At 59.5% G+C, this 11,726-nt stretch overlaps 1 protein-coding gene across 1 annotated transcript; it reads right to left on the reverse strand.

The window, feature by feature from the left end:
* Positions 1-390: 390 nt before the first annotated feature.
* On the reverse strand, positions 391-11,174 carry FBXO41 (F-box protein 41). The gene is made up of 12 exons (XM_075040472.1): positions 10,453-11,174; positions 8,152-8,362; positions 7,715-7,794; positions 7,284-7,594; positions 6,890-7,131; positions 6,426-6,541; positions 6,017-6,169; positions 3,854-3,949; positions 2,717-2,835; positions 2,334-2,492; positions 1,500-1,615; positions 391-453 (listed from the first exon to the last, which is right to left on the reverse strand). Exons 1-12 carry the CDS (start codon positions 11,172-11,174, stop codon positions 391-393), a joined length of 2,388 nt encoding a protein of 795 aa, XP_074896573.1.
* Positions 11,175-11,726: the final 552 nt, after the last annotated feature.

Raw genomic sequence — 11,726 nt, forward strand, 5'->3', positions numbered from 1 at the left:
TCCTCATCTCCCACGCCATCAAACAGGCAAAAAACCCCCCCAGAAAGAGAGTTTGAAGAAAAAGACATTCCCCAAACAAGGATCCTTGGCAACGAGCAGCCGCGGGTGTTTTGAAGCCATCTTCCCTCCTGGGAAAGAGCGTAGCCCTGCCTCTTTGGGCAGCCAAAAAATTTCCTTAAGTAGCACCTTCTCGCCCGTGAACTGGCCCCGGGGATGAGCGCCGGCCGCCAGTCACTAAGGCCTGCAAAAGTTTGGGTTTTTTGTGCATGGGCCGGCATCTCCGTGCTCCAGGTCCGGCAACGGATGAGCGGCGGACGGTAGGTTTGGTTTCACGGGGCCTCTGGCTCCGCCGGGCAGAGGAGGGAATGTGCTTTGTGGTTCCCTGAAGGTCTAACAGCCTCCTTCCACTTTGATGTGTAAAATCTTGGAAAAGCCAGGTCTCTTCCTCAGGGCCTGGAAGAGGAGCAGAGAGCACGGTCGGTGCACAACCTGCCAGTCTTGCAGCCCCACAGGGTGAGCAAGAGAGAGGAGAGGACATCTCGAATCCCCACCGTGGGAAGGGGTCCAGCCGGGTCCCATCCCCACCACCGCATCCCACGGGGATTTGGCTTTCTTGCAGGACTGGCTCAATGCCTCTTAATCCCATGCCCTCGAAGCCAGCGCTGGATTTGGGTTCTGCTTGGTTAAAAACGCTGTTTCCAGAGGACAGTAGTAGTTTGGGGCGGACGACATCAACATGCAGGGGCACTTGGGATTTGCAAAGCAGGGAGGTGGGCGGCCACGCAAGGAGAGCCCTTCAAAAATGGCCCTTCTCTGAAAGTGACCCCCACCGTGGGGGTGGACGTCGGTCTGTCTCGCTGCCCACTGTTTTTCCCATGCCAGGGCTTGGCAGCGGAGCAGGAATCGCATGAGCCATCTGACCGCACTGGTGGGCCTCCGTCCCCAAGTCCTGCTTTGCATCTCATGGGATTTTTGCCTTACACCCCCATGGGAGCCCAACCTGCTGCAGGATGAGTCAAGGTGAAACGGAGGCACCTATTTTCCCCTCGGACACGGATGGAGATGTCTGCCTTGGAGACCCTGAACAGATCAAGGATAGCGCAAGCCCTGCTGAGCGTCACAAACTGAGCGAGGTCTGCAACTCAGCCTAAATAAAATTGACCGTATTTCTGCTTTCATGGATGGGTTTTAAATCACTTCGCAGTGTTCAGCAAGTAAGTGGCCCTGCAAAGGAGGCAATAGCCCTTTTCTGTCCCCGGGGAAGAGACCTACAGAGAAGCAGTCCTGGTTAAAGCAATGGGAAGGAATCACAGCATGTTAAATCTTGTTTCAGCCTTTGAGGCATGTGTGTCTACAGGACAGCGAGCCTTCAGGATGTCCCCATTGAGCTATAATGTTCTCTACTGCGGAACTTCAGTGGTGGGCAAGAATTTGCCCTCAGACCCCATGGGGACACGAGACTGGTGACGCACGGGTGACCTGGGAATGGCATCCTTTACCTGGAGTTTGTTCACCATTTCTTCAAACATCTTCTTGGCTTCAGGGCTGTGGGGCTCTTTGAAGTAGTCCACAATGCCCACCTGCACGACGATGGACTTCAGGTTGCGACACACACCTGGGGGAAGAGATACTGCCTGGCCTCGCCATACCTGGTGGGGAGACAGCCTCCCCGCAGCCAGGATGGACCCTAAAACCCACCCAGTGCTCTTCAAGGCCTTGTGCATATAGGAAACCTCACCCTGAAGTTGGATGAGACCCGCTTTTGGTGACCAAGACCTCTGTAGGGAGGACGGTGGTCTTCGAGATGGTCCCTGATTGTCCTATCCCAAATCAGCAGTCCTACCGCTTCCTTGGAGACCCTTACTCTTCCACCCAGAGGGGTGGGTTCCTATCAGGTCCAACCACAGTCACGTGTGCCATGACCACCAGGAACCGCACCTCAAACAGACCCTCCTGCTGGCTGCAGATCTCTTTCCCCCTAGAGCTCCCATCCTGGCAAATGTCTTCAGTAAATGGCTTGACTCCAAACCCAGATACACCAGGGTGAACCTCAGGTGTGCCACAGACATTGAGGCCTCGACTACAGTGAGAGGAGCACAGAGAGAATGTCTCCATCCTTCCTGTGGCCGACCAGCTCTTAACGCATCCTTGGCAGGGGCCTGTTGGATCCCCTTTTAGAAAACTTCCACCATGGATCTCCCAGCACCTTCCAGTGTTGGCAGTGGGTTCCTGTGAGTGGGGCTGGAAGGCAGGGTCTGGTTCATGGATCTGGATATCTAGTGGCCTTTTGGTCAATGGATGATGCTGTGCACTCCCCCAGCATTGCTACTCACTGTTGAAGTGTAGCAGGGCTTTGGGGGTGACTGGCGTGGAGGTCAGCACTAGCATCTCCAGCCCCTTCAGCCCCTCTCGACACATCTCCGCCGCGACCTCCTGGTTGATCTCTGCCACGTGGTCCAGCTCCAGGACCTGAAGCCGCATGCAGTTTCGGGCTGGAGGGGCAGAACACCCGCCGTCAGCACCCCACGGGGAAGGGATGAGGACAGCCGATGGGAACGGGGTGGTAGGAGGGATGGGTGGCAGAAAGGAGGGGCAGAGTGCACCCATGGTCTTTGAGGTGGGCTTCTCCATGGAGATCCCCATGGGGCATCTCCTAGGGGTATACCCTGCCTCCAGCAAGGTCTCCTTCTTTTCCCATCAGAGGAGAGCTGCCTACCTAAGGATGCCAGTCCCTGGACGCCGCAGCCTGCCCCTCCGATGCCCAGTGCCCGCAGGTGTGGCCAGCACCGTCCGATCATCTGAAGGCAGCGGTTGCTGAAACGCGTCGGCTGCTGGCTGGGGAGATGAAGAAGAAAGAGCTGGGGAGGGCTGGCAGAAAAACTCGTCGCCCACCACGAGTGCTCCCTCGAGTGGCGTTGGGGATGGGACCTCTCCCACCCCACCAAAGCAGGGGTTGCCACACTGGAAGGAGGTGTCTCCAGAGCAGACGTCTCCATCTGAGCAACCACCTTGGGTTGTGTTGCAACTGGGACAGGGCAAGTCCATGCACTCAATGGAGTCCCTCTGCCCCAAACCCTCTGGAGATCTGAATCAGGCCCTGAACTCTGTTGCTTGCATTGATGGAACCAGTAGCAGGAGCCTGGACCTCTAGTTCAGGTAGGGAAGTCCACGTGCCATGTGGTGTTTCCCCCAGGGAAGAAACAAGCCACCAGGGACTTGACATCCAGCTTCTCCTGCTAAGGGACATCTCCCTCTGTACACCTCAATCCAGGCTGACAGGGGACATGACATTGCAACAAACCTCCCAGGACAAGAAGAACTGCCCAGGAGGCAGCCCCATGGCACGGAGGTGAGGGGGCAAGTGACCTGCTCTGTGCACTCCTGAGCACTCATGCTGCAGGGTGCGGAACCGCCAGCATCCTCATGCCCCCAAAATGCTTTTCCAAAGCCAGAGCAACTACAATCCTCTCCCTAAGCAGCGACGTGACACCCTTTTAAAAACATCCAGACCCTTCAGGGCTGCTGTTATATGAGCAGTGAGGATCTCAGACAAGCGTTTGATCTTCACCGTTGCCTACGAGACCCATCACAGCTCTCCTTTCATCTCTGGTGTTAGCAGCCTCCCTGGAAACACTCCCAGCTCGGCAGGGAGGTGCCTACACCCAACAGCTCCCAGCCTTCACAGGGAGGGATGGGGCTGAGCTCCTGGTCCCCCAAACCGGCCTCCAGGATTGCTGCTCATCCCAGGAGGACCCCCCTCCCCCCAGGACAATATGGATCTGGCACCCAATTTCTTTCCAGCCCAGTGATGCCCCTCACGCTCAGCGTGGCCTCCTCCTAGCATGGCTCTTACCACGGATGCAAAGGTGCGACCTGGAGGGAGATGATGTCCCTGCAACCCGCTCCAAGGGCCCAGATGACTTCATGACCCACAGGGTCCGTAGAGCTCCTGGAACAACACAGAGGACACGCGGTGGCCCCCACCGGCAGTGATGCCGCCCCGGGGGCCGTGTCTGCAGCCTCCATGCTGCTACATCTCTCTGCACCTGGAGGTACAAATCTGGTCATTATTTATAACCCATGATCTGCCCATGAACCAGACAGTCCCAACACCAACCCATGCAGGAAGGCTGAAGGCATTTCTATCTGGAATTGTGCCTACGGATGTGCAACGTCAAGAAAAATGGAAGAAGGTGAAGCTGAAGGTGAGACTGAAGATGAAGTAAGGCTGAAGGTAAAGGCTGAAGGTGTGGTTGGTGGTTGAAGGTGAGGTTGAAGGTGAGGTTGAAGGTGATGGCAAAATTCTTCCAGATGCAAAGGTGGCAAGTGATTGAATGGAGACTGCCAGGCTGGGTACCCTTGCAGAGCAAATATAACATCCCCGCAGATCCCATTGGGTTGGTTTCACTTGCCACGTGGCCAGCCTGGATGTTCCAGGAGGTAGTAAGGACATCTCAGCAGATGGGCGGTAACTTCCAGCCACGGGCAGTGGTTGCTCCACGGCCTCTGCACCAGCTCCGCGGTTGTGCCACCGCATCTGTAGGCGGCTGTTGGCCAAATGTCGCTGCAGAGGTTTGCTGCGGGCTCCTCCCTGGTGTTTTTGGAGGTATCAAAACAGACTTCATGGGGTGCTGCTGGAGTTGCGCAGGGGCACGGCGGAGGTGTAGGTCTACCACGAGTCATGGCACCGACCAGGCGCGGCCACGCTGCCTGCCCACCCGGCATTTGTGCCCCCGGCTCGGAGGAGCTCTTGCTGATGCCGTCGGCTCCCAGCACCAAGTCAATGGAGGAGAGATGTCAGAGAGCGTCATCCTGATACCACCAGCCCAAACACAGGCCCCTGGCCGTTTCACCACACCAGGCTGCCTCCTGAAGACCGAGGCTGCACTTCCTAACTCTAAATGACCTACTTTGAGACTTCAGGCAAGCCTAAAAATAAGTGATGAGTGTTATCTTGAGCGTTTCACACATCTCCACTGAAGAAGCCTGCCAAGAGGCCCTTGCGAGTGTGGCGGGTTAATTAGAGCATGAGTCAGAGTCACAGGTTAGCAACGTGCCAGGAGTACTTGGGCTTGCTCTAACGCCCTTGGAAGGGCCGATGGAGGAGTCTTTGGGTTAAACCCAGCAGCACTGGGCTGCCTCATGGTGTGGGATCCCCAGATCAGAGCCGTGTCTGAGCTCACTTGGGCCAAAGTGAGCCGGCTGGGTGTGCTTTCCCACCTGAAGGGTTCTCCATCCCGGGCTGGATGAGGACACCCATCGGCTGCAGGTGAACTGGATACCAAGGCTGAAGCGGTTGCCTGCAGGATGCAGTGGAGCAAGGATCAACCTCCTTGAGTGTGTAGGAAAGGTAAATCCTGTCTCCACAGGAGGCAGAGCCTCTTTGGAAGGTGGCCAAGGCCAAGGAGCAGTCAGTGATCTCCTCCAGGACCTGTGACCTCCTCCAGGACCTACACCATCATGGGCCTTCTGTTCTTGGTCTCGGGCAAGGTCTCCAAGTTGGGTCTTAGCAATCCCGTGGCAGAGCTGTTCCTCCCTCCGGGGACAGAGGGACCCTGAGGTCTCTTCTCCCCGTTAGAAGCCTTCGTCAAGGGGTGATGGTCAGGTGGGACCTCACCGGGCCCTGGTGTTGGTGCACCTCTTCTTCACCCTTCTCTAACATAAAGCAGTGTCCCCATACCAAGACCCCGGTCACACCTCCAGCTGCGGTGAGATTGGTAACAGGATGATGGGAATGGAGCTGGAATGGAAACATCTGCATGGGAACGTGCCAGAAGAGGATGAGAGTTGCAAGGACAGCTTGCACTGGGGACACTGGATACTGGGGCTGCCGCTAGGCTGGGGACATGGAAAGGTGGGTCCTTCACACCTGGCCAGGTGGGCTGTGTTCTGACAGGGAATGGGGATGGGCATCAGAGCAGTCCCAGCACATTCCATGGATGTTCCCAGCCTTCTCCCAGCCAGGGAACCACACGGTCCCTGTGGGCAAGGGGGGGATGCCGGTGGCCATCCTTACCGGTACGTGACAGCCTGCAGAGCCCGGCAGTAGCAGCTGGCCAGCCAAAGCGAGCGGTCCGTCAGCACGTTGGGGCAGTGTGAGATGCGGAGGATGAGCAGGTTGCTGCCCGTCGCCTTCAACAGGGACTCCAGCCCGGCTTCCAGGCAGCCCCTGCCGGGGATGGAGGCAGGGTCAGGCATGGGTGCCCACGCTCACACTCCCGATGGCCACCCCGGGGCCACCCCAGGAGGGCGACATGTTCCATGGGCATCTGTGGCTCCAGGATGCCCAAAACCCACAGCAGGAGCCGGTGCGTGATGAACTGATGTCAGTGGAAATGGGATGTTGGGGCTCATGGAGCATCGTCATCCCTGAGGACCAGCGGCTCTGGCTGTGGGAGGAGGGTGCCCAGGATGCGGGGACTCACCGCGTGCTCTTCATGTAGTCCTCCTTGCTCTCCTTCTTCCCTCGCTGGCGCGGCTTGAGGTTTTGGAGGGTGAGGGAGTGCATCTGGGTGCACCACTGAGACAGCATGGCCAGGAACTGGGGGGGACAGGGGTGGCCGTCACCAAGGGGGACACCCTCAGCATGCCCCACGCCACCCATCCTTGGCTGCCTTTGGGTGGATCCGTGCACACACGGATGCCGTGAATATGTGAAAATGCACATACGAGGTCACGCAAGAGCACGTGCAACAGAATCACGGGTGTGACCACAAAAGCGCCTGAAAACGTGTGCACAGGTGAGCTCACGCCCACAAGCGCGAACGTGCAACGCGTCCAGCCGCTGGTGCAAGCACACAGCTGCGTGCACCCACGTTCCCATGACCGCAATGGCACGACAACCAACACGAGCAACGTGCTTGCACAGCTTCACCTTTCTGGAAGGTACCTTGGAGGACACCCTGGCGTTCTCCAGCAGCACCCGCGTCCACACGGCCGGGTGCCGGGCCACGAACTTCCAGTCCTTGCACACCTCGGCCGCCCGCAGCAGGGTCTTGGTGTCCAGGTAGGTGAAGATGCAGAAAAGAGCCGCCCGCATCTTGAGGATCTCGGGGCTGATCACCTCGCTGGAGTGGCCCGGGCTGCCCCTCTCCAGCCGTCCCACCTTGCCCCCGGCCCCCTCGGTCCTGGCTGTGGGACACCCGCCACCGGTTGCCACTGGTGGCCAGGGAGGGCGGCAGGGAAGGGATGTTCCTCATGGAGCTGAGGAGCCATCCCCGTCCCCCCACCTTCCAGCCTTCCCAATCCTCCCCCCCCACCAGAAGAACCCGGCATGGTCTCACCCGTCAGCCGGCAGCTGCCGGCGGGTCGGGATGCGGCGGATCCGGGCGCGTCTGGCTCCCAGCCTTCGGCCTCGGACTCGGTGGTGCGGGAGCCCACGTCGGAGACGTCACCCTCCTCGCCCTCGGTGCTGTTGCGGTAGGGCCGGCGGTGCCAGTTTTGGATGGCTTGCCGGCGCAGCCCCGATCCCCGGGCGCCGTCCCGCGCCGGGTAGGGATGCCCGTCGGCGGTGTCATCGGTGGGACACGGCTCTGCGCTGTCACTGTCGTAGCAGCCCGAGCTCTGCGACACGGCTTTCGCACGGCTCGAGGCCCTGGGGGGACGGGGATGCCCAACCTCAGTGCTCACCGGGGTGTGTGTCCCCTTCCCGCCAGCCAAAAAAAAGACCATCCCATTAAAATCCCAAACGGGCAGCACGGAATGGGGGACTCACCCGGTGCTGGAGGAGGAGCGCTGGTTGGACACGCCGTAAGGACCGTGCACAGCCACCCCCGGCCCCGGGTGCCGGTCTCTCTGCGGGGAGATGGGACAAGAGGAGCCAACGTGGCGAAACCCAAAATGTGGGTGGTGCAGCCGAGGGAGACGACCCCGATAACCCACCCAGCGCCAGCCGCGTTTTGGGGTGAGGCCATACCCAAGTGGGATGCAGAAGAGCATCTCCAGCATCGCCCCAGCTTGCCACGGGAAAACAGACCCACTGAGAGGCAACTTCTTTTTGGGATCCCCCCCACCCGGGATTATCCGTTTCCCCGCGGGAACGAGATGGGGGTCCCTACACCTCCCTGCTCAACCCCTTACAGCCATCAGAGAAGCCACATGGGTGCATGCCCGAAGCCGCTGGGGTGCCCGTGCCTGTGCCCGCGGAGGTACCGGTCGGCCGGCGGCCTTGGCCCCCGGCGTGCCGCAGCGTCCCAGGCTGCCATTTGGAGTGGTGCCGCAGCTGCTGCTGATGATCTGGAGCTGCTTCTCGGCCCGGTCCGCCCGGTCCAGCAGCTCCTCGATGAAGTGCTGAAGGCGGACCTTGGCGTTGGCCTCACGGGCGGCTGTCTCCTTCAGGAACTGGTCGATCTGCAGCACCTCCCTGCGTGGAGGGACCGGTTGGGTGACACCCCAATACTTTCTCACCCGTCCCTGTTAAGGACCTCCATCCCCGTCTGCGAGCTGGGGTAGGGGGGGGTTCAAGGATGCCGGTGCGCATCCAGACCATTCCATCATCAGCTTGATCTGGGTCTGTGCCAGCCCGGATGGCTCCCGGGCATGGTCCGGGGCAGAGCGGGGACCAAGGGATGCTCCTGGCATGCAGGGTGGAGGTGGCCACCTTGTTTTGGGGGTGGATGTCATCCCCAGCACCTTCACTGGGATGCACAGTACTCCCAGGATTGGAATCAGGCCTCTGAGTAAGATGGAGCGGAGGGAGGATGATGATGGCGCGGCGGGATGATGGAGGAAGATGGCAGTGGTACCCTGCCTCATTCAGGGCAGACTTAAAGGAAAGACCTTAAGGGCAGCTTGGAGTCCTTAAACCCCACTCGGCCGCGTACCCCGTCAAGCCCTGTGGTTGCAGGGCCCCCGTTCCCCTCGTTAACACCTTAATTAGCAGGCGCTCAGGAGCTTGTGCCTGGGGATGGGCAGGGTTCACCCTGCTGAGGCACTGAGCTGTCATCCCCAAAACGTGGCCAGCTCTAGGGTGGAGCGTGCCAGCAGCTCACCGACCCGAGGTGGCCCCATCCCACCCCGCACACGCGTGTGCCCCGGCACGCACACGCCCGCCGACCTCATCCGCTTCCCAAAAACATCGGCATATACACACAGGCACACGCAGGAAAGTGAAGGAAAAGGAGGGGACAGCCCCTTAGTGACATAATTCCTGTTGCTGGTTATTAATTGCTGTTTAATTACCAATTCATTGCCCCGCAACCTGCCGTTTACAAGGTGAGCCTGGATGCTTCCCAGTAATGATTTGGGCAGGCTCCCGGCGAGGGGCCTCCAGAGATTTGGAAGGCAAATGGGGCTCTGGCATGGCAGGTGTAAGGTGATGCTGATGGTTATCACCTCCATCTCTCTCGTTCCCATGGACTGGGTGGAAAAAACACCCCCAGCAAAGCAAACGGAGCCCAGGAGCAAAAAGCCTCCCATGGGGATGACGGCCTCGTGGTGTTTCGGAGCTGGCAGGGCTGGGAAATGTCCCTGGCAATGTTTTGTTCTTGGGGAAGGGTGAAACTGGTTTTGCTGATGAAAATGATTTCTGATGGTTTCCTTACATCCAGGAAAAAACCCATCTCTTTTCATCAGCTCTCCCCATGCTCTCTCTGCAACCTGGCAAGTGATTTTGTCACTCTGGCTGGGGGAGTTTGGACCGATGAGGACAGTCAAGGAGCAGGAGGGTTTCTTTAAGGAAAGGGAGGTCTGGGAGGTAGTTTTGGGGCATAAAACCAGGTTCTTAGGTGGTAATGGTGTCCAGGCTGCACCACAGACCGAACAAGACGCATTTGACCCCTTGGTCGCCCTCCATCCACCCTGTCTTACATGTCTCCAGGCCCTGCTCCAGACTTGTCTTGAGTGGGGAACATGGGAGGAAAATGAGGATAACAGTGCCACGGTCCTAACAGCAAATGGAGGTCATACTGCTTGGGCTATCCTACCCTCCTTCTGGGAGAAAACCCCCAAATTAGGCATGGCCAAGGTGGCCTCTCTCATGTTTATGACCATGGGACAGGTCGATGGAATTGCTCAGGTTGTATAAGGTCAGATGATCCAGCTGTGGAGCCAGATGGGATGACCCAGCCCTGGTTTTGGGAGGACACCATTTGGTACTAGAGATGGGCTGCAGCAACTTGGCCACCACCATGCTCCTTGGTAGGCCAGCAGGATGGCCATGGGCATCCCCAGCCTGGCCACGTCCTGGGGGCACCGGTGGCTCTGGGACAAGGTCCGGCATGAAGTGACTCAGCTTGGTCACAGACATGGAGAGGCTCAGGTCTACGTGGACACTGCCCACGCGGGAGAAGATGCAAAAACCCGATGAGAGATGATGCTAATGGGGATTGTCAAAGGGATTGTGCCCTAGCACTTGGTCTGAGGGTTTGGTGATGGTGTTGGGCTCCTCAGGGCTCACCACCAGGGACCGATTTCCCCCCACCCCGCAGCTGGGAGAGGGGACGAAGGACTCACTGTTGCTTGCGGGTGAGTTCCTGCTCCTTCTGCACCAGGTCCTGCTTGAGGGAGGCCAGCATCTCCACGCTGACGTCGACCTGGCGGGACAGTTCGGATGCCCGGTCCTCCAGCTCCTGCTTCTCCCGGCTGAGCCGCAGGCTCTCCTGCTTGGCTTTCTCCAGCTCCGAGCTCTTACGGTCCAGCTCCACCTGGAGCCGGCCCACCTGCGAGGCGATCTTCTGCTCCACCTCCTCCGTCAGCTTCTCCAGCCGCTTGTCCACTTCCAGCTTCTCAAAGGCGCGGATCTTCAGGCGGGCCAAGCCTTCCTCGTAGGCAGCGTCCATAGCGGCCGGCGGCGCGGGGGCCGGCGCCACGGCTTTTCCCCGGGTGAAGATCTCCGTCAGCGGGATCTCGATCTCGTGGACATAGCGGGGCGAGGGGGAGGAGGACGGGGCCGGCTCCAGCTCCTCGGCGGGGACGAGGTCGCAGGAGAAGCGCTGGTCCTTGCCTTGGAAGGAGGTGCTCTCAAAGTAGTCCCGCCGGGCGGCCGGCGTCAGCAGAGCCCCGTCGGCGGCCAGGGGGAAGACGGCGGCATCGCAGATGCTGTTGGTCTTGGAGAGGACGTAGAGGGTCTCATAAGTGTGGTTGTACTCCAGGTGCGCCCGCAGCGAGGAGAGGCTGCGGAACCGCTTGTGCTCCCCGCACCGCGGACACCGGTAGGGCAGGTCCAGCGAGGCCATCCCTCAGCTACGCGCCCCGACGCAGGGGAACCCCACGGCCCCGCTCATGGCGCGGGGTGGATGGACCGGTGGCACGTGGGATGGGTTGGGGAGCCCCGGGCGGTGGGGTCGTGGCTTCGCTGGGGCATAGCGGGATGAGAGGCCTGGGATGGAAGCGGGGGGTCCGGCACTTCTGGGGGGGTATGTCAGCATCGGCTGGGGCCAGGCGCTGGAAGAGACGGCGGGGGGTTAGTGATACAGGGATGACGGATCACCAGAAGTCCCTCCTTGGCCCTTCTTCCTGGTCCTTTCTCTGCCCCCATCCTCCCCTCCCGTGTTCCTCCCACTCATGCACAACCCTTGGGAGGGTGCACAATGCTCAAGAAGGTGCACAACCCATGGGATTGTGCACAACCCTTGGGAAGACCCACAACCCTTGGGAAGATTTACAACCCTTCGGAAGAGCCACAACCCTTGGAAAGGCGCATAGCTCTTGGAAAGGTATGCAACCCCTGGGAAGATCTGTAAACATTGGGACGGTCCCCTGCTCCTCGGGAAGGTGCACAACCCTTG

The sequence above is a fragment of the Buteo buteo genome, chromosome 1 (assembly GCF_964188355.1).
Source record: "Buteo buteo chromosome 1, bButBut1.hap1.1, whole genome shotgun sequence".
Taxonomy (NCBI): Eukaryota; Metazoa; Chordata; class Aves; order Accipitriformes; family Accipitridae; genus Buteo; species Buteo buteo.

Excerpts from the sequence above, each read along its gene's own strand:
- FBXO41 (XM_075040472.1), bottom strand. The coding sequence starts at position 11,174 with ATGGCCTCGCTGGACCTGCCCTACCGGTGTCCGCGGTGCGGGGAGCAC. Across the intron at positions 7,795-8,151 it reads CCAAGGCCGCCGGCCGACCG|AGAGACCGGCACCCGGGGCC; the intron begins GTACCTCCGCGG and ends ATCTCCCCGCAG. Across the intron at positions 1,616-2,333 it reads AGCCCTGCTACACTTCAACA|GTGTGTGTCGCAACCTGAAG; the intron begins GTGAGTAGCAAT and ends CTCTTCCCCCAG.